The sequence below is a fragment of the Sturnira hondurensis genome, unplaced genomic scaffold (assembly GCF_014824575.4).
Source record: "Sturnira hondurensis isolate 20B ecotype Veracruz unplaced genomic scaffold, ASM1482457v3 Scaffold0010448, whole genome shotgun sequence".
Taxonomy (NCBI): Eukaryota; Metazoa; Chordata; class Mammalia; order Chiroptera; family Phyllostomidae; genus Sturnira; species Sturnira hondurensis.
The window spans coordinates 6,608,249-6,633,689 of NW_028083079.1; the positions used below are offsets into that span (position 1 = coordinate 6,608,249).

Below are 25,441 nucleotides of genomic sequence, written 5' to 3' on the forward strand. Positions count from 1 at the left end.
AGGCTTTAAACCGTTCCCAAGGACTTTCTAGGCCCGGAGGCAGCCTGACCCGTGATGTGCAGTAAGCCGAGTTAACCACAACACAGAACAGCAGTACAGCAATCCCTTTCCACTTACTGAGGTTTATACTCCTACAAAGTTGTGTGGCTACAACTGGCCCATTAAGGTATGGGATATAGTTACAAGGAAGACAATGGAAGTAACATAAAATTTACTAGACTAGTACATAGTAAATTCTAGAAGGCATTTAATTCCAAAACAAAAATTTGGTAGAATTTTTTGTACTTACATTATTCTGTTTCATTTTCACGTCTTTTGTTTCATTTTCACAAGTCTTTAGAAAAATGTTTGTAAAATCCTGGCCTCTTCAGTTATCGAAATCCTTCAGGGACACATTTTCTTGTTCTATCCAAGTGAGGTTAAAACATCTTTCTAAACTGCCACATGAACACTGTATATTCCCAAATAAGCAGGAGGGGAAGGTGATCTTTCGGTGTTCTGTTTAAGGGTAATGAACTCAACCACACAACCACACACAAAAAAATCGTACTTAAAACAACAGATGGGGGGATGGAGAAAGGTTCTTAAAACTTTTAAGTCTTCTGGAATGAAAGAGGTGAGGTAATTCGTGTATGAAGCCAAATACCTGGTTCAAAAGACCTTTTTCCAAAGAAACTTTACTACCTCTAATATTATGTGAACATCATCAGCCCCCCCCAATCAAGCATTTTATTATCCATGGAAAATACTTAACATTATGGAATGTCTAATGTATTAAGCACCTAATAAAAAGTACTAAGCACCTATTAGTCAGGAGGGCCTCTCTTCATAGGTGCAAGGGCAATGAGTAACCCAGAGAAGCATGTGACCACACAAGTAATATGCTCTCGTGGATTAAAAATTAAAAGAATTTCACATTCTCTCCAAAGTGCACTTGCCCCGTGTTGGGCACATGAATGCTACAGTGACAATTTGCTCCTCTATTTTTGAGCACCCAAGTTTATTACAGGGGATTACCCATGCAAAGATCAGAGTATGGCCCCAAGTACAGTCAAGGGAGAACATCAGGCACCAAGTATGCTGAGCCCACACTGAAAAAGGTTAGCTGAAAAACACTGCAAGTATGATACAAACACAAGGCTAAAAACCTCAGTTACCAAGTGATGTGGATTTATATGCTATGTATGTAGACTTCTCTATCAACAAGTAAGGACAGTTCTGCGGTAAGAACTGACAACTGATGCTAAATAATTTTTTACCTGAAGAATATATAAAATCCTGTTACATTTCAGAAAATAATACAAACAATTTTAATCTAGATACAGGTACTTTATTTACAAATATTTAGATTAATAGCATTTTGTTACATCAAATGAAGAGTACAGCAGTCTGAATAAATCCTGTCACAAAAACAATAAGACCGACTGTAACTAACTTTGGAAATCAGGGTATTGCACCTAAACAAGCTGCAGTCTTTAGTTTGTGATTGCTACCTTATATCCCAATGGGTGGGTGGGTTGTTTTGTCTTTGTAAATATATACACACACCAGCAGGTCATGGTCCCTGGGTCCCTTGTGATACAACGGTGTGAGTAAAATGGATCGCTGTAAGTCTTTAACAGAATATACCGATCTACTCCAGGAATCTTTATAAAAGAGTTCAAGACAAAAATAAAAATGAGTCTACAAATTAACCAAATCCTATTTTCTGCACATTCCAGTTTTGGCTTTTATTTAACATTGACTATACAATACTCTGGTATTTCCACATGTTTATAACACACCAGAAAGGTGTGTTTTTTAACTTTAGTGTCTGTAAAGAGGGATTTAAAATGTGTATTTTAAACACAGCAGTTGAGCTGAGTGCATTTTATATAATATATGGAGGTTTACCTATCCTACACTTCAGTAACTTCTGAATTCCTAGCCTGAACCACAAACTCAGAAATCAGCCAACAGAAGTAGAAGTAAAGAACTTGGTAAAACGTAAGTTTGTTGTAAGTTTGTTGTCTAAAGAGATAAGACTATTTCCCTTGCAATACTGTATTCTTTCAGTGGCCAAACCATCTCGTGCAAAGTAATAACTTAATTTGTATCAGCACAAACACTGAAACACTGTTAGATACACTTTCCCTTTTACAAAACTATTTATGCCAACATGACAAAAAAAAAGTGCCTCACACTAAGAACACAAGGGATATCTTAAATAATTTCACTGTAGTGTTAAAAATGCACAATTTAAAATCCCTTAACAGCAGACCTATAGTCCTGGCTGTCCAGTTCAGAATCTCACCATTCCAAGAAGATAAAGGTATAAAAGCTTAAAATGTGCAATAACAAACCCAGCCTTTTTTCTTTTTCTATACAGTAAGGCAAGAAATGCAGCCTGTAATGCAAAATGTTTACAAAAAGAGAAAAGCAGGTTAGCACATTGTCGATTGCACAAGAACAGTTAAGAAAATCAGCAGGTAAGCCACAGTGCAAAGATGGAACAGAATCTGCTAGTGTTAATCCTCTCACACTAAGGAGCTCTTTCCAGCATAATGTCCCCAAACGCTGCCAGCACCAGAGGGTAGAACCAGTATTACTTGTGAACTGCAGTTGAGTCTACTTCCTTGTGTGAAATGGAAGGGAGTAACATGGTCACATATAGGTCGTACTGTACAAACTGGTATTTTATACTGTTCCAATGCCAGTAATCAATTTATTTTCTTCATTAAAATAATATACACAGAATGTACTGTTAGTTCAGTTCCTTCAAATTTTATACATATTTACTTTCTGCTAAAGAGAAAAGGATAAAATGGTGTAAAAAAAAGATAAAGCTATTAATTAAGCACAAGAGAAAAAAATAAATGGGTATTTTCCCTGTGCAAGGCTAAGACAGAAGCAAACCTCCTCAAAAAAATGCCACCCATACAATAGGGAGTTGATCCATCAAAAACCAAACAAAACAAAAGCAGTTTACAGAACCCCTTCTCTATCATCGGAAGCCATTCCACAGCAATAAAACTTCTTGGTTACAACAGTCATACCTTGAACAGTTAAAGATAGGGAGAAAGGCTTAAGATATCAAATTAAACCGTACAGTGAGACAAAAGCCTTATCAAAAAGAGGGAAGGGTAAAAATCATGAAGTCCAGCATCAGTGCTCAGTTTAAATCACGTATTGGTGACATAACCTATCACGAGGACAATCAAGGGGGGAAAAAAAGTCTAGATTTACCATGCAGGAGAGATTACTCTACTTGCCTTTGATAACCTGATTACATCTAGTTGTTTAGCAGTTTAGTATTGTGTTAAACTGTTTTTACAACAGAGTTGTTTTTTTTCTTTTTTAATTAAACCCAGTAAGATGTACAGAAGACAATGAGGCAGTAAAAAGTACTGCTTCCAACAGACAGAGGTGAAAGGTCAAATGAGAGCCACAGCAAAGAGGTCACTAGCAGCCACAGCCTTCTCTCTGGGGTTGGGGTTCACTGGTTAGCCGGCCTCCCTGCGGGGCTGAAGGTTTGTGCTGTACACCGGACTCGGCAGCATTCAGATCCAAGCTTCCATCCTGAATGTTCTGATAGATTTTCTTGGCAGCCTCAAGGAAAGCATCTTCTACATTCTCTCCCCTAAGAGGCAATTGACAGCTTTATTCGAGAATCATAGTTTTCTACAAAAGATAAGACATTATACACTGACCTTTTGCTAACCTTTTAGTCAACTGCATGATGTCTTCAACTTAGCCACTGTCATCTAATAAAGAGATTACCAGAAGACTGAGCTAAGAGAACAACATGGGAAAATATTTTCTGTGGAAAGCATATAAACAGTAGTTTGTACAAACCCTATTTGGATAACTGTAAGTGTCCAAATTGTTTAAATGCTAATATCTTAATATATGACCATTACAATAGGCCATTTCTATAATAACAGAGAGTATATTCCAAACAAAAATGAAATCTCCAAACATGCAAACACGATTCCAGGATTTGTAGAGTCTGATTAGCCAAAGCATAAACTACGCTTTTTATCAAGTGATGGTAACACGTTCATGCTTCAGTTCAATTCTCTAGGACAAACAGTGCAGACGAACAAAAGAGAGCTAGCTTCTTAACCAGTGCAGGAATTTTTGCCTTAATAAATGAAGAACTATGATGAAAGTCCTGGGGTAGTAATGGACATGGGATGGCCAGTAGAAATGTTAACTACGCTTCAAATTAAATCTTAGACACTGAGTATTTCTGCTCTTTACCATGGTCAGAAATATTAAACAGGTTGACCAAGCTTGAGTCCAAGATGCCAAACTCAACCTCAGTTGTGAAAGTCAAACATTTTTTAAATGTTTACACAATTTATTAACATCAATTACCAATGGGCATAATCAAAGTATAATCTTTTAGGTAAAGTAACAAAAAGTATTATTCTGAAATGTCAAATAGGAAGCAAAGTGTTGCTTACTATTCCTCTATCCATAAATATTATTTATGCATTTATGTATTATATATTTTAGATATAGGTGACTCTTGGACAACACAAGGTTTAAAGGTACTGACCTTCCTCAGTCAAAAATATGCTCTGAGCATTCGAATTCCCAAAGATGGGATTTGACCCTTGAACAAGATGGGTTTCAACTGTAGAAGTCAACTGAACTACACAGATCAACTCAAAAAAAATCCTTGATGACTGGACCCACACAGTTCACAGGGTCAACTGTGTATGTGTATGTATATATATATGTATGTGTGTATATATATATATATATATGTATATATTTTTCATATGTATGATTCTATTTTGAGAAATTTGTAATTAAAAATGATACAATTTTAGCCATACTTACGTTTTTGCACTTGCTTCAAGGAATAATAAGCCTAAAAATAAAATTCAGACTATGATTAGGACATTTCAAATTACCTCATTCTTTTAGGCAACATCTGGATGAAAGTTTCCCATCAGCTTTCAGTATTTTATGAAGGAATATGAGTGTGAGATGGAGGGAATAAGTGTATTACCCTCCACCCAATTAACTCTCAAACACATTTTGCTATTTCCTCATCCTTGAAATCTGAGCAGTTTGCGTTAAAAAATAATTGTCAAATAATCTGTAGAATCAAAGTCCTTAGAAATCCTCCCAAGTGTGACCCCCACCCCCCACAAAAGCCATTAAAAGTCTTAAAAGAAACCCACCATTTTCTTCAGCAAACTGTTTAGCTTCTTCATATGTAACATCTCTCTGTGCTTCCAAATCTGCTTTATTTCCTATGAGAATTATTACCTAATGTGTGACCAAAAGAAAGACATCTTAAAACCAAAGCAACCATTTAAATCAACCATGAAAATTCTGAAACCCCAAAAATCTTAAAAGTACTAGCAATTATCCACCAGACAGGACTACAGAATCGTGAAGCCATTACTATTAAGAGGAATCTCAGCCAGGGATTCACCAACTTTCTGTAAAGGCCCAAGAAGATGTATTTCAGGTTCCTGAGCCCCGTATTATGGTCTTTGTATATGCTTTTTTTCAACAACCTTCTACAAATATAAAAAATATTCTCTGCAAGCCATTCAAAAACAAAAAACAGCCCATGAGGCATACCTGCTCTAGGCCAAAGATTCTGATTTACCTGAGGAAGATTACTAAGGGCCTCTGAACAAGCTGCAGGGGACCTGTGAATGTACTAAAGTTAAACACAAAATGCTATAAACAAGGACAGTCCCTAAAGAGAAAGTTCAAAAAGTTTAAAACTACTAGTTCCAACTGCTTCATGCTACAAGTAAGAAAATCAAGGCTCAAATAAGAACAAGAGACTTGCTGGGGGTAAGTTAGCAAGTTTGTGGTAGGAGGACATTAGAACCCAGGTAGGATGCTGTGTGACCTTCAGACACTGTCCTACCCACACTATCCCTAGGCAGGACTGAGTTCGTAGTAACTGATAACAAATGTCTGGGTATCCAAGGGGGGCAGTGGGAAACACATATGTAATGAGTTCCAAGGCAAAATGTCACACAACTATATCCACTTTGTAATCCTTTTATACAAGTAAAGTTAGGCCAAAGTTAAAGGCAGCTCTGAAAAGTTCTAAGAAAAATGTGTGCAGCCTTGGGATAGGGGGCGTGGGGTGGGTAAAGATTTACAGATAGATTGTCTCTGACTATATGTTTATTTGACACCAACTGGTAAACCCTCCACCCCCTTCTAAACATATGTGCTAATCTAAATACGGGTACTTTAGGAATGAATCATTCAACTAAAAGGGATTTATTTCTACCATCAACATTTTTTCTTGCAAAGGTACGGCCTTTAGCTCTCCCACTTCCAAAAAATGGTGTCCGATAAACCTTTGATCTGAAATGTAAACCTTGAGCAAGGACAGTTAAATAGTTCAATGAAAGTGAGCATTCTTCAGTCAGTGTGGACAACTGACCACTGAGGAGGGAAAGAAGTTTTCACATAGAGTCCACTGTTCTTTTGAAGACTAAGGTAGTGACACTTAAGAAAAAGAGAAATAATTTTTTTCTCAATACCAAGGCTGGTAAGGTCATAATGGCATAGTACAGGGCAACTGTAAGACAGATTACTCAAACAAGCAATGTCTGCTAAATAGCAACATCGCCTCTTCTCCCAATTCCTTAAGAATTTCTACACAGTGGTTCCTATCATTCTGAAAGGCATACCAGTAAGACATAGGTATAAAATATACCACCAACAAAATATGCAAGTATATACAGTAGTCCCCCATTATCCAGTTTTTTTGCTTTCCACGGTTACCCTACAGTCAACACATTATTACAAGTTTATGATAACTTTAACTAGAGACCACATTGACATAATTTTTATTACAATATAATTGTTCTATTTTATTATTAGTTATTATTGTTAACCTCTTATTGTGCCTACTTTAGAAATTAAACTGTATCATAGGTATCTGTGCATATGAAAAAAAAACTCTGTATTAGGTTTAGTATCATCCATGACTTCCGGCAACCAGGAGGCGTCTTGTAATGTACCCCATGCACGTAAGGGGGAACTACTGTAATTTCCACATAGAAATCAAAGGCAACAACTATAGAAAATGTTAATGTTTGAGCTGGACCTTAAAAGATGAGATTTTTTTTCTTCTGAAGATCTGATAAGATTTCAGAGGCATTAATGAGGCGTAATTTTGTATGCTCCTTGAAGGACCCTCTACAGTGAGGGTTGTTTTTAAAAAACATTTTATCTGCAATAACTATAGAATCATTAAAATTTACAAAAGAGTAGAGAGGTCCTATATACCCTTCACCAAGCTTCCCCCAAAGTAGCATCTTACCTATTTATAGTACACTCTCAAAACCAAGAAACTGACTTTGTAAAATCTATAACCCATATTCAGATTTCAACAGTTTTACGCACTCTCATGTGTGTGTATTTCATGCAACCTTATTGAAGCTCTAGATCTGTGTCATCACAATCAGAATACAGAAATGTGCCATCACTACAAAGGAAATGCTTTGTGTTGCCCTCTTTATAGTCAACTCACACTATTCATATCCCTCCCACCGTCACTGCTAACCCCTGGAAACCATGAATCTGTTCTCCATATTCACAATTTTCTCTTTTTCAGAATGCTTTATAAATGGAATCATACAGAATATATTCTTTGAGACTGATTTTTCACTCATCATAATGCCCTTGAGATCCATCTGAATTGCTGTATCAGTAGTTCATTCCTCTGTATGGCTGAGGAGTATTCCATAGCATTGGAGTACCAGTTATTTAGCCACCTGTCAGTGTCACTGAGGTTATTTCCAGTTTTTGGCTGTCGTAACAAAGCTGCTATGAACATTCCTCTGTAGGGAATGTGTGTGTGTGTGTGTGTGTGTGTACGTGTACACCTACAGTGTACTTTAATGTGACGTTAGATATGAAAGTTCTAGGCACAGTCCCCCTCAAAACAGGCAAACCATGCTAACTGACCCTCAATGTGATTACATTGCTGTTCCCTGATAAAAGCCTATGTTACCACTGATTACATGTTTAGTGAAACAGAACTCTGCTAGGTGCTGGAGTACAAAGCTAACTGAGATAGGAGTTGTTCTTGAGAAGCTCAAAGTTAGTCACAACTCAGTGCCTTTCATCCCTTGTCCCTGGAATACCCTCAACACCATCACTGAAACCTCACCCCTGAAGACCCAGTTCAAACACCCTACCTCCTCTATAAAGCTGGTTTCTCCAGATGGCCCTACTCATCCTGGGTCCCTGTCAGCACACCAGTCACTCTATTCTATCTCATATTTCACTCCGCTTTTCAGCATAGTTATTTATATTCCCACATGAAATCTCTCTGCTCGATTTAACCTTCATTTATCTTTGTATACTGCAGAGCATGTGTGCCTGGCCTTTACAAATCTCAGTGTCTTCTCAGTCTGGCTATGAATCTAATTTTTTTTAAAACATGCAGAACTCTATTTTTAACTGAAATCTTAAGAGATAATTACAGATTCACATGCAGTTGTAAGAAAATGTAGAGAGGTCGTTTATATACTTTGCCCAGTTTCCTCCGGTGGTAACATTTTATGGAACTAATGAAGATCTCTTTTAAAATGAAAGTTTCGTATTTCACAGTCTCCACTTGACATGAGATCACTACCCCATTCATAACTTTCACTTTTTCCCCTAACCACAAACATGACAAAAAGCCAAGTATAAAATGTGACACCTGTGGTAATTAGTACCAGAAAATGTTTTCTTCAGTTAATTTAAGAACAAAATAAAGATTCTCATTCTTAGTACCCAAATACAGAACTCCCACTAGCAAATGACTTTCCTTTTGGGGTTAGCTTAGATCTTAAATTTTCTGTATAATTGACATCATTTAACTTACAGTATTTGGATTGGTGAGATTCCTTGCATCTGTCAACCAGCTGCTTAAGTGGTTATATGTACTTCTTCTGCAAAAATTAAAGTTTACATTTGTGACTGCCATTTAAAATTGCCATTTCAGTAGAAAAAAAGAAACTTTAATAAATATTTAAAATATAGGCTTTAATCAACAGATCCCCCAAAAATATTTTTCCTTTGTCTACACTGTTACCCTAAACAACAGTTGTGGAATGCAAACACATGCCCCTTTTTTTGCATTTGTCTTTAAGATTTTCACATTAAAAACCAAGTTAGTTATGCTACATATGATATGCTGGTATAAAATCACCTTTCCAGGGGAAGGGATTAGATGTACAAATTGCCGGCTATGAAAATAGTCACAGGGATATAAAGTACAGCATAGACAATATAGTCAATAATACTGTAATAACTGTATGGTTTCAGGTAGGTACTAGATGTACCGAGGTGATCACTTTGTAAATTACATAAATGTCTAATCACTATGTTGTACACCTGAAACTAAGACATTGTATGTCAACTATAAGTGAAAAGAAAAAAATTATTAAAAAATTTAAAAACACCTTTTCTTAAAGAATAAGGTACTTACAACAACACAAAAATTGGCTTTAAAAGGGCACTGAATATAGGTAACTGGAAATTCAACTTCCTAGACATCAGAGAGTGAGTTTATTCTAACTATGTACTCTTATTTATTTATCAATTGCTAAATCATTTTGGGATTCAAACTGCCCTACTTGTCTACTTTCTCCAAGCCAAGTGTTTAAAAACTCATAGGCTCATTTGCACTAGACAAGAAGGCCCTGAAATAGCAAACAAATCCAAATAATTTACAATATTATAAAGTGTAATATTAACCAGACATTATCGAAAGGGTCAAAGTAATAAAAATTTTAAAGGTTAAAAAATGTTTTTGATTTATACACATTCACAGAACATTAATCCATCTTACTCATTTAATAGGTGAGGAAGCAGAAGCCCACAAAGATTTAAATGATTTCAGAGTCAGGCCTAGGACCTTTATACACAATGGGTCCTCAAAATGTTTCAAGTTTAGCCTTGTGAATAGGATATTCCATAATCTCCAGTTGCCAGTCCGTATATGAAAGTCAATATTCCAAACATTTAATTCTTCCCTAATGGGAACTGAAAAGAACTCCTTACTCAGACTCATTTTTCACTGTGCTGTATCACATCATTCACAAATTAACCGCCAAACTGTCAAAAAAAAAGTCACATAAATCAAAACACCTTTTCCCAATGTTTTAAAATGTATACGTAAATGATAGTCAAAGATCATTTTTAAAAAACACAAGCCTTATCACTGCTCAATACTTGTAGTACTAGCATACCTTGCTTTTACACAAACATCTTACTTTGTGCAAAAAACCTTAAATAACATAGCCCAAAAATACTTAATACTGATTTTGATGGATTTTAAAACGTCAAAGCTGGCAGCAAGGGTAAATTACAAATTGGCAGCACTTAGTAAATGGGAAAATCCACATAGCCCTTTAAGTGGTATCAAGATCATGAAAAACATATTATTTATATGTACCATAAGTTCTGCTAATTCTGGTAATTGTTTCATTAATTTAAAATTCATCATAATTTCAAATCTATAAATACAGTATCATCCAAATATTCATTACATGGTACTATTAGAGCTTTAAAAAAAGTGCTCAAGGATCCCTAACTTTGTCTCGGACACTAGCTATATCAAACAACTGATAGAGCCAAACCGAACAAACTGCCATGATAAGCCATGCTGTCAATTCAGGAGAGTACCCTTCCACGATTAGAGTTAATGCCAATAAAATAATATTAAAGTAGGCACTTTCAAGTTTGCAAAATGTCAAGGATTAATGGGGGGAAAACGGTCATAGCTGCAACACCAATATGAAGTATCAGAATCAAGAAATCACCTATCTAAAGCCTAAAGGTACTTTTTATCAGTACAGTGGAACCTTGGTTCTCGAACTTCATTCGTTCTAGAAGGCTGTTTGAGAAGGGTCTCTTTGAAAACCAAATCAGACAGTGACTGATCATACAGGGATCATCAGCATAAAAGGGTTGCCTGGTCAATAACTGAAGTTTTATTCAACTACTGAGACATTTTTTTCCATGAAAACCTTTGTTAAGAACCAAACTGAGATGGAAGACACTCAAGAACTGAGGTTTGACTATCAACGGTTTTACTGAGATATAATGAACATACTGTAAAGTTCAACCTTTTAAAGTATATAGTAGTTTTCAGAATATTGACAAAGCTGTGCAATGATCACGACTATCTAGTTCTAAAACATTTTCATTACCAAAAAGAAACCCGTATCATTAGTACTCACCACCCCCATATCCTGGCAATCCCCTTTGTTTTTATACACTGGCCTAATTTTGAGTACTCATGTAAATGGAATCATATAAAATGTGGCCTTTTGTTTCTGGCTGCTTTCACATAGCAAAATGTTTTCTAGGTTCAGCTACTGTATATCATGTATCAATATTTCTTTCCATTCAATGACTGAATTTTATTTCATAGTATGTATATACCACATTTGTTCATCCATTCATTCATCAGTTGATGGACATTTGAGTTGTTTCCAGCAGAAGTATATTTTATTTTTTAATATTTTACTTACTTATTTTTAGTGAGAGGGGAAGGGAGGGAGAAAGAAAAGGAGAGGAAACATCCATCAGTTGCTTCTCACATACCCCCAGCCAGCAACCCAGGCCATGTGCCCTGACCAAGAATCAAACACGCAACCTTTTTGATTTGCAGGACAATGCCCAACTCACTGAGCCAGACCAGTCAGGGCTCCAGCAAGAAGTACTTTTGATAACGTAAAACAGACACACATTTTACCAAAAGTATTTACTACCCTTAAAAGATATGTTTAAAAGCAAAACATACATGTATCAAACCATCACACTGCATACCTTAAACTTACACAATGTTATATGTCTATTATATCTCAATAAAGCTGGAAAAAGAAAAAGACACCTACCAAAAAAGCAAATCAAACCATTAACTCTATACATTAATATTACTATAAGTACACATCGCCATATCTAAATTTTACTAATTCATGGGGTTTTTAATTATGTGAAATCTTCAGGGATGCTTCATTAATAAAAAGATGTCCTGTACAGATGGCCGGGGTTTTTAAGTTTCCCACAAAACTATTTTACTGACCACTGCCCTGGCTATATGAAGAGCATTAATTAAAGCTGTTTCACTGTTTTAACCCTGAAAACATTCAATTCTGGGAAACAGCTTAAAGCATTTCCCAAAGGGAAATACCCTTGAAAGTCTATCACTTGGTCCTACTCATTCACTCCTGGAACCTCCCCATCCAAAAGTCAGAGTCACAGTGCTTTAGACTGACACTCTGCATTAACATGAAAGGTGGTCCAATTCTAACTTACTCTAGACAAACTAACAGAGTTTAGAACAATTTTCCAATTTACAGCAGACAAAAAACCAAGTTTAATGAAGTGGCACAATTTTCCATGTCTTCCAAAAGTCAAACATTTACGGACCGGTTTTGTTACTTTATATAATGTGCTTTGAGTTTCCAGAAGTAGCCAAATTGAAATAAATTTAATCTCACTGCCTGAATCACTATAAACAACTTCAGCCCATTTTAGAACAAAAAAGGATTTAATATTCAAACCTTCAGATGCAAGCATAAGAACTTTATATAATCTACCCTGTGGGATTAGCAAAACTACTTAACTCCTTGTTTGTTCTAATTTTGAAAAAGTGTAAACTTTAACACCAGAGACTGAATAGAGTAATTCCTCAAGACTTCCCTGCTTTCTACTGAAGGGAAAGAACAAAGTTTGGTACAAAATATTATTTCACCTCAAATAATTCAACTGATGCCGCTTTTTACAACAGTATTCTTTTGTTAGCTCCACAAACATCTCCTAAAGTTTTTCTTCAGCCACACCCACTTTCAGAAAAGGAAATCAACATGTTATGTCAATTTAAAGAAACCATAAAACCAAAATTCAAACGTGTATAGTCAGACAATTACAAACTAAAGAACGCTTAAATCATTAAAAAAGACATCACACTGTCTCAAGATGTTTTCTAGTATGAAGGTTGAAAAAGTATTAATCTCTTACCTAGTGATATCATACACCATAAGCGCTCCTGCAGCTCCTCTGTAGTAGCTTCGTGTAACAGCCCTAAACCTCTCCTGTCCTGCTGTGTCCCATATCTGCAGTTTGATTTTTTGGCCACTAACTTCAATTATTCTTGTACCAAATTCAACACCAATTGTGTGAGGACAATCAGCCATAACTGTCAGGGAGGAAAAAAAATATATAATATAATATTCCAACTTCAAGAAAGCTTCAAATTAAGACCAGTGGGGAAAAAATCCACTGGATGAATCAAATGACAATAATGCTTGTAGGCTATAAACAGACTAAAGCTAGCACTATGAGAAAAAAAAATCAGCAAAAACCCAGAAGTAGTAAGTTACAGAAACACACTAGAATAGGGGTCAGCAAACTTCTGTAATATTTTCAAATATTTACGATTTGAAGGCTAAAAGGTCTCTGCCACAACTATTCAACTCTGTTGTTGAAACAAATGCAGCCATAAAGAATGCATAAAATGAGCATACTTGTTGTGTTCCAACAAAACTGTACAAAAACAGGTGGTGACTTGGATTGGCCTACAGGCTCTTGTTTGCTGACGCCTGAACTAAAAGAATCTGCTAATTAAAAATAAAGATTGTGATACACTCTACATACCACCAATGTTACACCCTTTATCCTCCAGACAATCCTTACATATAACATATCAATCAATGTTTTTAGAACTCTAAGAGTTACTAGTCAAACAAATTTTTATTCTGGAAAATACCATCAACACCTCAAAGAAAATCACCACATTTGATATGTATTTATACTTATATACTGGCAAGTTATATATGTCTAACCCAGTAAGACATTCATTAGTCTTTTACTCATAATTAGGCCACTGGAAACCTAAACCCACTATTCTCTGGTACAAGTATACACAGACCACTGGACACTTCAAAAATATTATATTTAAAAAAAAACAACTAATAATTTCAACTATATATAAACAATTTCAACTATATTTAGCCTGCCAGTTACATAAAATAAAATGACCCCTTCTCCTACCACCCAGCACAGAGCTGCACTCTGAATCTTAATCAAGTCATGAATACAGAATTCCATTTTAAGTATTTCCAGTCTGTTATTAGTTAACAAATGATACATGCAACAAATTTCCCCATATAAGATAGTTTCTATACTGCAAAGTCAGAGAATAAGATTTAAATGTGACATTACAGTATACACTTTTAAAAATTAACTTTTATCGTAAAAAAATATGAAGTGAATCTAATGATATATGGCATATAAAAATTAACACTCTGTATATGTGGGTATATTTCATTTTACTTGCACTTAATTAAAAATAAAATCACTCCCTCAAGACAAAAGTGCATATGTAGGGAAAAGTTATGTTTAAAGGCATAAAGTACACTGAAAATGATACTGTAAAAAGTAGTAAAACAATGAAGAATTTACTAATGTTTTACCTTTCATATTAAACTTACATTTTTTTTCTGTAAATTGATGAAGCAAGCAAGATTTTCCTACTCCCATGTCCCCTGTTTAAAAAAAAATTTCAAGTGGCAATTACAATTCTCAATTTTACACTCTTGTACTTATATGCAATGATTGCTACATTCCTTACAATAGCACACATTTCTGGTATACTCAGAAAAGTTGTATTTCCTTAATTTATTATAATGAGTTCAAAAAATCCTACAGGTCAGTTTTCACTGTGACGTACAAATTCACTACTCCCAACTTTTAGTGGTGATAGAATTTGGTTATAAATTATGTTAACAACCACTGGCTTGGAAGTGCCTCTTTAATAGAGAAATTGTAATTGTGTTGTTTTTACTTTGAACTGTTTCAAAGTTTTATATTTTCTCCCCCTTAATCATGCATAAAAGCAAAAGACTCCTAGGAGTGACAAATAGGGCAGCAGCATACAAAAGTTTTAGAAGCCTGATTTACTAGATCCCATCTTATCTCATATTTACTATATTTTTGCATAATTCCACAAAAGAAAAGAATGTATACTATATGAAAACCATTATAGAACAGAGTCACTTCTGTACCACAGTAATTTAACCTTTGATGAAGGATCCATTCTAATATAGTCACATAAGCTCAACATTAAAACAAACTGTTCTCATGTGAAGAATTAGGTGTATGTACTTTAAACTGTGCTCTTTCAACTATACTTGGATAAACAACATTGTCTTTTGAGTAAAATCTTCTTGAAACTCAAGGGGAAAAAATGCCAAAATTATACTTTATGTATATTATAGTTATTCTGAATCAATGTTCTCTTATCAATTTTTGGAATCCAAGGGTCTCTGAGGGCTTTCATTAAATTTCTAGAATGTTATCAGCACTCCTAGGAAATTAATTTCACTCCCAATATTAACAAATCTTCAGTGGCTTCAAGAACAGTCAGTGAACATCACTTCAGACACCCAGCACTGTACTACAAAAGCACCCAGAGCCACAAAACAAAGTGTACATTGTTAATACAAAAATTAATCTTAATAATTTTGCACTGAGAAAAGCATCTATTTCTGGAGTGGTATGTTAAGCATTAATATATAAATACTTTGTATATCACAGCCTTCTTTGGAGAACAAGAGTGTAAGTTAAACTTACCAATAATAATATATTTAAAGATGTAAGAGTAGTTGTATGGTGCAGTTGCCATGGTGGCACTAAAAATAAAGAAAACTGTGTTACTTCAGTAGAAAAGTATACACAAGTTATCCAAGCTGATAATTGCTATCCTTTAAAGATATATAAAATAAAGCACACTGATTATAAACCAAATGTTGGAAGAGTAAAACCTGCATTTCCCAAATTGATCAAATGCACACATTTTCATGGATGAACACTGCTTTAACATTCTCATGTATTATTCTGTGTAAATATAAGAAACTAAACCAAAACAATTCCAATATTTCACATTAGGAAACATCCAACAACAAATGTTCTCTAGAAAATGTTAAATAAGGAAATCTTTATAAATTGAAGTTAAGCGTCATTATAAGTAGTTCTCTCCCCCACTTAAGGTCTCACTCCTAGTAATTGGTCATGTGAATTAATGATGGCCTACTTGTTGAGAACCCTAAGTTTTACAAAACAATGTTCTTTTTTAAAATTTTTTGAAGATTTTATTCTTTATATTTTAGAGAGAGGGGAAAGGAAGGAGAAAGAGAGGGAGAGAAACATCAATGGGTGGTTGACTTTTACATACCCCCAACTGAGGACCCAGCCTGCAACCCCAGCATGTACCCTGACTGGGAATTGAATCGGTGATCCTTTGGTTCACAGTCTGGTGCTCAATCCACTGAGCCACACCGGCCAAGACAAAATAAAATAATCTTTTTAAAAAGTAACCACTAACTTATAAATACAAACTTTTTTTACCCTACTTTAAATCAATGGTTAGCACAGCATCCAAAGAAAGGGCAATCATTATTTCCAATCCAAAGTAATGACAGATTTAGATACAACCACATGAAACTGTTGTTCTGGTAGGTTTTTTTAAAAAAGTCAATCACTGGCAATTTCATATGATTCAACCTACTGTAGGATTTGAGGACTAACAATGTATCAAATAATGGCATAAAATACTACTTGTGGATGTAAAATTTGAAAGTTTATGTATTAGAATATACTTCAAAAGATCAAAGCCCATTCCTTAACCTCAGATGACTTAACTTGAAGAATTCTAATTTCTTTCCTACTTTTAATAACTTCAAAAAACAACTCTTCAATTTATTCAAGTGAATGCCTTGACATTGCTAGGTGCTAGAGAAGAGGTAAATTCTAATACTGGTAATAACTTCCAATAAAATTATTCTCATATCAGTTTTGAGTTTAAGATAAAAAATTCTTCATATATATGAGGGTTTAATCTTCATTTTTAAAAATTTGATTTCCAATAATTTCTACTGCTCTGGCCAACTATTAAATTACAAAAGCTATATATTTGTTATGACTGGAGAAATTCATTTACTGAAATTAGCACCTTCTTATATTTCAAAAAATTTCTACATAACTAATAAAATATAGCCTATAGAAGAAGTATATGCCCTGGCTGGTGTAGCTCAGTGTATTGAGCGCGGGCCTACAAACCAGATGATCATGGTTCAATACCCAGTCAGGGCACATGCCTGGGTTGCAGGCCAGTTGCCAGCAGGGGACACACAAGACGCAACCATACACTGATATTTCTCTCCCTCTCTCCTTCCCTTCCCCTCTAAAGATAAATTTAAAAAAAAAGAAAAGAAGTATATATGTAAAATAAGTGAATTATTGTTATTAGGAAAGGGGAAGTTGTAACTTACTAGACAATCACTTCAGATAATATAGTCTTCCTCTCTTAGCTGTATGGATCACATTCAACAAAAGTGGATGCCCTGCTACTATTCCAGCCAGACTAGTAACACATTTATAATCAGTCTTCAACATCAAAGAAAACTCCCTTAACCAGCTCCTTCAGAAAAGGGGGTTTTTCTGGTTAGATTAACTCTGATTCTGATCATCTTGATGCCCTTTTCCCAGACACTGGGGACTCAAAATGTTTAAGAGTAAACTTGGTCCTATTGCAAAAACTGCTCTGAATTACTTACTAGATCTCTGAACCAGATCCCAAATATAAGGAAAAAAATCATTTCTCAAATTAAAAATGACAAAGGTTATAATGTCTTAACTTACACTCCTCCCAGACTCTTTTCTTTTAATTAATGTCTCTTTCTCCCCATTCAGAATTAAGAGGGAAAAAATAATGTAGTAACCTTTAAATTACTGTTTTTCTCATGTTCTTCCCCATCTGATTTTCCTGTTCCTTTTCCCTACTCTTACTGAAAGTTGTAGCTGCATATACTTTGCTTCCTTCTATTTTATGTTATAACTATGGCATCTAGCAATATCAATTTCTACTGGAATGCTCTAAAGACTACTCATAAAATTACAACCCAGTTCTATTGTACTAATCTGTGTACTTGCTAATTATTACATAAGCATTCATTAATTAAATATCTAAGATGAATAATTTTCAAAAAACATTTTGAAAATGTTTTAAAAATTTTCCAAGCATTACTTGCTATCAACTATTCCCAAATAAGAGAATGATCACTATTTAAGATCCAATACCAGTGCCTATCTCTTCTTTACCACACAATTTCCTAATTCACATTTCTTAAAATTACAAGTAAAAACTCTAACAGCAGAATTCAAGGAAAGCAGAAAATATCTAGCACTGTAGCAACTAAAACAGTAGGTCCTACCCTTCTCACTCTAAGGTGAGACACTAAGTTAGTTTTAAATATACTCCTGTAGCTTACTGATAACATTCACTCAAAATTAAGCATTTGCAGTAGGACAATATTCAAATGACCTCCTTCATTTATTTATTTATTTATTTATTTATTTATTTATTTATGTATGTATGTATGTATGTATTATTAAATTTACTGGCGCCCTGGCTGGTGTGGCTCAGTAGATTGAGCGCGGGCCTATGAACCAAAGGGTCGAGGTTCGATTCCCAGTCAGGGCACATGCCTGGGTTACAGGCCAGTTCTCAGCGGGGGAACTCCCGAGAGGCAACCATACATTGAGATTTCTCTCCCTCTCTTCTTCCCTTCCCCTCTAAAGATAAACAAATAAAATCTATTTTTAAAAAATGAATTCTCTGACAGACATGGGAATATCATTACAATGTATTGCTAAGAAAACAGTTCAGAACCACTGTGCTAGATAGACAGCCTCATTTTCATTGGTTTTGCTCCATTATTCTTATTTAGAACTGTGTTGAGTCTGACACTATAAACATAAAAAGTAAGAGAGGGTGCTCCAGTTTCCCAAATGGTACATACTTCAGTTTTAGTGACCTAGGTTTCAGAAGTACACAAGTGACAGCAGCACCGTGCAGTTTCCCCAGATACTTGGATGCGAACCAGAGCAGCTTTAACTCAATCTGTTCAACAAAAATATTGTTTGAAGGGATATTAACAGTGCTCTGTGGATAAAGGTTTCTATGGACAAACAGATTTGGGGAATGGGGCGTATTATATCTTCTTAACATTTGTATATTAAAGATTCTGAGGAATCCTGCAGTAAAAACACAAAATATTCTGTAGAGCCTAACATGGTGTAGTGTTCTGCAGAACACCGGTTTGGGAAAAGTGGTAGGCAATTCCTACTAATGCAGAAATAAAGCTTCTTCTTGAAAAACAATAAAAATTTACTGGGATGACATTGGTTAATAAGATCATAAATGTTTCAAGTGTATATTTCTATGATACATGGTCTATATATTGTATATTAACTAGTTAATACTGCTTTAACCAAGGATTTCCCAACCTCATTTCTTGAACACAAAACACACCACTGTTAAGGTGTAAGATGAGAAACACATTTTTAACTAGCAACTAGCTTTGGAAGGGGAAAAAAAGTTTTTCTCCTATTACTTAAGGGGTATACGTCTACTTCAGATACTCAAAAGTTAAAAAAAAGGCATAAGAAATGTCAATTTCTTAGTTCAAATGCTCCGAAAACATGAGTCTGACACTTCTCAATACTACAATCTCCACTCATTAAAAAATCCTGGTAAAATTCAGTAACTAGTGCACAATTACTAGTATGATTAAAATGCACTATCTTCCACGCTTTACAAAAAGCATTTCAATAACGTTCACATGTACGTAAGATTGCTTTTAATGCCTTTGATTTCTCTAAGGAAAAAAGAGCACTACATTAAGACAACAGGCATCGTCAAATATATGAACAGCATTTAAACTAATAGCAAATGCAACTGTATGGTTACCACTTACTGGGCACTTAATATAAGCCAGAGAATGTGCTAAATAATAAATACTTTACATGCAATTTCATTTAATTCCTTACTACTATCCTAATAAAACAGTGATTATTATCCTCATTTTATAGATGAGGAAAGACTGAACAGGCAAGTAATTTGCCCAGGTCACACAGGTAATTGGTCAAATCTATACGTACATCTATGAAACCCAAGAGTGGCACTTTGGGATACAAATCTTTCTCAGTTCACTTGGTTCTAATTTAATATTATGAGTAAGTAGTAGTAAATAATTACGTTCAGAGTATGCACTATAATCAGGACTTATAAATATGAATAAATGATAATTAGTGAAAACAATTCATATTATAGCTACTTACAAAAAAAGTTTCTGAAGAGAAATAACATTTGCCAAGAACCATGTGATGATCTGTACTTTTCCCTATTATTGATTGTTTTACGTAATTCTTACTTAATTCTCACACCTCTTCAAAATCATTATCATGTCCATGTAAAAACTGAATAAACTGAAGTCAGGAGAAATTCACGTTTGGCCAGTGGTACAAAGTTAGTAAATGGTAGAGCTGGTACTTGAACCCAGGCCTAATTCCAAAGAACACAATTTTCTCTAAGACCGCTTATTAAAGGCACAGAGATATACAGACTGATAAAAATAAAAGCAAAAAGTTCAAAATTAAAGAAAGACAGAGGATAACTATACTAACAAATTAGGGTAACACTTTTACTATCAGTTCATGTAAAATTCAGCTCAAAATTTCCTGGCTACCAAAAGAAATGTTTACTAAATGCATAAACACTAATAATTGTGTGGTCCATTTTAAATACCAACTATGTGTAATACTGCTTTAACAGGATTTTGCAACCTCATCTCTTGAACATGAAACATTCCACAGTTAAGCTGAGAAACACATTTTTTAATTGGAGTTTGCTACTGCCCAAAACATTTCAATGTGTTTTTTTTTTCACTTAACAAAATTATGGATTTTTTAAAGGCTAATACATATAGCTCTAAATGGTTACTATATGCATATTAAACATAATCACTGTTGTGCCAAAAATAGAACTCCATGATCTTCCTATACTGAATCAGATAACTTTCCAAATAAAATTATACAGACATATAAATGACTGGGTTTTGAAATGTACAGGCAGAGATGTGAAGGTAGGCACTCTCATACACTTTGCTTGTGGGAGTCTGAACTGCCATGACATTTTTATGGGGACATAAACATTTATATTTGGGATATAATCAGTATATATTTTAAAATCTTCAAAAAGTGTCCATCCCTGACTGGTGTAGCTCAGTGGATTGAGTATGGGCTGTGAACCAAAAGGGTTGCCAGTTTGATTCCCAGTCAGGGCATTTGCCTGGGTTGTGGGCCAGATCCCCAGTTGGGGCCACATGAGAGGCAACCATGCACTGATATCTCTCTCCCTTTCTTTCTCATTCCCTTCCCCTCTCTAAAAATAAATAAAATTTTTAAAATTTTCAAATCATCCTTTGATCAACACATTTAAAAGCAGTCTACAGAAATAAAAGTTTCAGTTCACAAGGTTACAGATTCAAATACATTAAATGCATCATTTTACAGCAAAAAACCTCCTGGAAACCATCTATACTCCTATCAACAGGGAAATGACTAAATAAAGTACAATACATCTGTATTATGAAACAACATACACCTAGTTTAAAAGCCATTTAGAAATATATGTATTAACCTGGAAATAATATCCATGATTTTAAGTTAAAAAAAAAAGAAAGCTTGAGTTTGATATGATAGCATAGCCCATTTTGAACACACACATACTCAATCCTATATACACATACTATGGAAGGACACACTTCAAACTGTAAAAAAATGAACATAGGGGCTGAAACTATAAAAAGGAAAGAAATTATTAACTTTCTTTATCCATCCCTGTACTGGCAGTATAAGTATGTGCTATTCTAATATTCAAAGTAGAGAAAAAATAAAGGACTATTAAATATACTTAAAGCATTTTATATATAATTGTGATGTAAAACAAGTTACAAAAATAAATCAAAATAACTCCCTTTCATAATATTTCCAACATTACTTCCACATTCAGCAATACTATAGGGAACATTATATGAAGTCAATCATATGATCAGCCTCAAAAAAGCACTCCAATGAGCAAGGGTATTTCCAGTTGTTTTTTTTTAATAGTTTGCCTCTTTACTCTGTTAACTTATGTTCCACATCTGACTGATCCTTTCACAACTGTTAATAGCTATTTTATTCTATTCCACAGAACATGATGTTACTATGTAATTTTTACATACCTGTTTCAAGACAACGCAGGGAAAACAAACCACTAAATATTTCAGGTGATTTAAAATTAGATCCTCACTGTTGAGATTTTTTTGTACATACAAGGTATCTTGTAAAAACACCAGAATCAAGACAAACTGCTTTTGCGATTCCAATATAAAAATATTTGTCAAGCATCTACTAAAGCATAAAGCCTTATGCTAGATTTGACAATACAGTAATGATTAAAAAACAAAAGCAAAACAACGCTGTCCCTTGCCTTCATGAAACTCACGAATGGAAGCATTTTGATTTGTTCATAGGCCCAGTAAAGTGGAATGCTACTTGATTTGTCAGTCTAGTGGACACAAACTTACTTCAATCACACTAACAATTTAACCAAAATGAGTGGTCAATTTCCTCAACTGTAAAGCAACCTCCAAAAACAAATCAGCCATTTCTGGACTCACCTACAACACACATAAACCCACAACAATACTTCACTTTTGACAAGCTATTTAATGTTACTTTTCTACAAATCAGTAATGTAAGTAAGAAAAAATCTTGAATTCCCACATGTGTCATTAGCAAGACTGTCTCAGATAACTATGATGCTATGAATGGAAGATAAAGTACTCCAACACTGCACCTCTGTTCATTTATGTAAAGTACTTAGGAGAAAAACAAATAAAAACCTTGCCCTTACTACTACAGTTAAAAGGATTAGCTCTAAAAGAGAGGATTAGTAATAGTGAAAATTCTACTGATGAAATGATGTATGATGTCTGAGATCTGCTTTGAAATAACTTGGTGGGGAGGATACAGGTATACATGGAAGAAACAAGATTGCTGATCATTGCTGACATGGGCTGACAGGTATATGAAGCCTTAACATATTACATACTGTATATGTTTAAAACTGTCTACAAGAAAAGTATTTAAAAAGTAGACATCTCTGACAGCTCTATTTGTACACTGCTATCTCCAGCCATGCCTGGCATTTTACCATAAAAAATGTTTCAAGCTTTTTTATTGACAAAACATGAAGCATCTCTCAATAGCCCTTGAGTAGCCCTTAGGACAAGTAGAGTGTGTTTAAAACACACTCTACTTGTCTTAACCAAAGGTTTCCTCCAAGTACAGTATCTTACAAAGATTATGCAAAGATATTTAATACTGTGATAAAAATCAGTTGTAAGAACACCCTAAATTCTGTTGCATAGTTGAAGCATACAGCCATAAAGTTTAATATAAAATATAAAGAGCAAAAACTTTATAAAATGTAGCTTTAATTCCAAGAATTTTTTTAGGTTATTAGAATCTAAAGTTTTACATCTTTTAAATAACTGCCATTTACTGAGTGCCTAATACATGCCAGCTACTTGGTAAGTAATCTCGAATACTACAAACTCATTTCACAGACAAGGAAACCAGCTCAGAGAAGTGACAGATCTGCCGGAGACCAGTAAAGGAAAAGCTAAATGGGGCTCAGTTGTAAATCTATAGCTCTCCAAAGCCATGGTCCTATCATTTAGTCAACAAATACTACATACTCACTACACGCACCAATGCCTGGCACTGTTACTGTTGGTGATGGGGCACCAAATGCCAAGCAACGTGCTAAGGGTTTTTAATATTTTAATCCCACTTAAACCTCACATCAACTAAAAAGGTACTATTATCCCCAATATAGGCAAGGACACAGTCTGAAAAGTTAGGTAACATGCTTATGGTCACTTAACTGGGAAGTCAAAGTGCATTACATATTACACACTTCAAGGCATGACCAAGTAAAAGTGCCTAAGCAGAATACTGAGGGGAAAGCTTTGGAGAAAGTCTTTGGGGAAGACGAAGCAGGAACTGAATTAGTGCAACATCGAATTTGTCCTTAATAACCACATCTGAATAAAAGGCAGTTGTGAAATGAGCGATAAACCTCGCAAGAGCTCTAATCTGGGCTCTGACCCCTGCTGTGGAGCCACCAGGGAAGCGTCTGGCCTCCGGGAACCCCAGTTTTTTCCTTCAAACATAAACTGGAAATGTTGCCATCTCTCCTCGAGTCGCGAGCACGACGACTGGCAGTGTAGTGGCCCAAAGGGGCAACCCGCTGTCATCCAATGCAAAGATAGAAAAGGAGGAATAAAGCTGTAGCTACGTCTGAAATGGTCAGGTCTGTCACCCTGGCCTAACTCGAGTGTAGTAAACCCCAGCCTCGGTGCAGGGAGAGTCCCATGGGCACGCACCATCCTTAACCAGTCCCGTCGCGACTGCAAGCCTCAGTTTCCTCCCTTGTGCAATGGCGATAACTCGGCTTGTCACCAAGAGCTACGTGAAGCAGGATAAACCTGTATGAAGACACGTAAATCTGTGCCTGGCACACGGTACAAATGCAAACCATTGAAACAACGCCTGGTGGCTCTTTCCAAGCCTCGAAAAGACAAAACTTTTGGTCTTCTTCCTCACCTCGGGATGCTGTCCGGGCTCGGGGCCTTCTAGGATGCCACGGGCCTTGCAGGGCCCAAACCAGAACCGCGCACGCACGGCCCCACAGACCCCTTCTCGAGCGCGAGTGCACAGGCAGCCGCCCACACCGGCGAGGGCGCCGGCGCCAGTCCAAGATGCCGGCGTGCTGCCTTTGTACTCGGGGCCAGACGCGGCCTGCGGGACGGGGGCTGCCACGTCTGGGGCTCGCGGGCTGCGAGGCGGCGCGGCTCGCGCGGATCCACACCGCGGGGGTGGTCTGAGCCGCCGGCACGGCGGCCAGGAGTGAGGAGGCCAGTCTGCCCGGTCCGGCGGGGGAGGCGGGCCCGAGCACACCCTTCCCCGCACGCCTCGAGGCTCTCCGCCCGGCGGGGAGGACCAGAGAGCAGCGCGGGGACGCCCCGGCCCCGATGAGGAAGTCCCGGCAGGCCGGGCCCGGCGGCGCCCACCGCGACCCCGGGCTCGCCGCGGCCTGACAGGGCCGCGCCTGCCCTGCGGCGCCACCCGCTCGCGGCCCCGGCTCGCCGTCGTCCCCACCCGCGGCCCTGCGAGAGCCCGGCGAGGAGGCCCCGACCCGACGGACACTGCGGAAGGCCTGGGTTACCTCGGGGGTTGCTGGTGGCTGGGCAGCTTTCCGGGCGGGACGGGGGGCGTCAGGACGAGGAAGAGGAGTGCGGGGGCAGCCGGAGAGGGGCGGGGGCGGTCGTCCAAGGCCCCGGCAGGTAGCGGGCTGGCGGAGGAGGTGCAGACGCGCTGGTGACAGAAGCGGCGGTAGCGGCGACTGCTCCTGCAGCTCCCTCAGGATCTTCTTCGGGCAGGTCCAAGATGGCGACGCTCCCTGCACAGGGTTTCCTGTCACCCTCGCAATGGGCCGGACCACAAA

The 25,441-nt window shown here is 36.5% G+C and overlaps 1 protein-coding gene across 1 annotated transcript; it reads right to left on the bottom strand.

The window, feature by feature from the left end:
* Positions 1 to 983: 983 nt before the first annotated feature.
* Positions 984 to 25,441, bottom strand: RAB14 (RAB14, member RAS oncogene family). The gene is made up of 8 exons (XM_037059183.1): positions 25,163 to 25,441; positions 15,616 to 15,674; positions 14,475 to 14,528; positions 13,003 to 13,180; positions 8,855 to 8,921; positions 5,178 to 5,265; positions 4,831 to 4,861; positions 984 to 3,619 (listed from the first exon to the last, which is right to left on the bottom strand). Exons 2-8 carry the CDS (start codon positions 15,665 to 15,667, stop codon positions 3,442 to 3,444), a joined length of 648 nt encoding a protein of 215 aa, XP_036915078.1. The 5' UTR covers positions 15,668 to 15,674; positions 25,163 to 25,441; the 3' UTR covers positions 984 to 3,441.

Bases quoted from the DNA above. Each gene is read 5' to 3' on its own strand.
- RAB14 (XM_037059183.1), bottom strand. From the start codon at position 15,667: ATGGCAACTGCACCATACAACTACTCTTACATCTTTAAATATATTATT. The intron at 13,181-14,474 runs GTAAGTTTAATA...CCTCCCTGACAG, and splicing joins TCAATTTACAGAAAAAAAAT to TTATGGCTGATTGTCCTCAC. The intron at 4,862-5,177 runs GTGGGTTTCTTT...TTTTATTTTTAG, and splicing joins ACAGTTTGCTGAAGAAAATG to GCTTATTATTCCTTGAAGCA.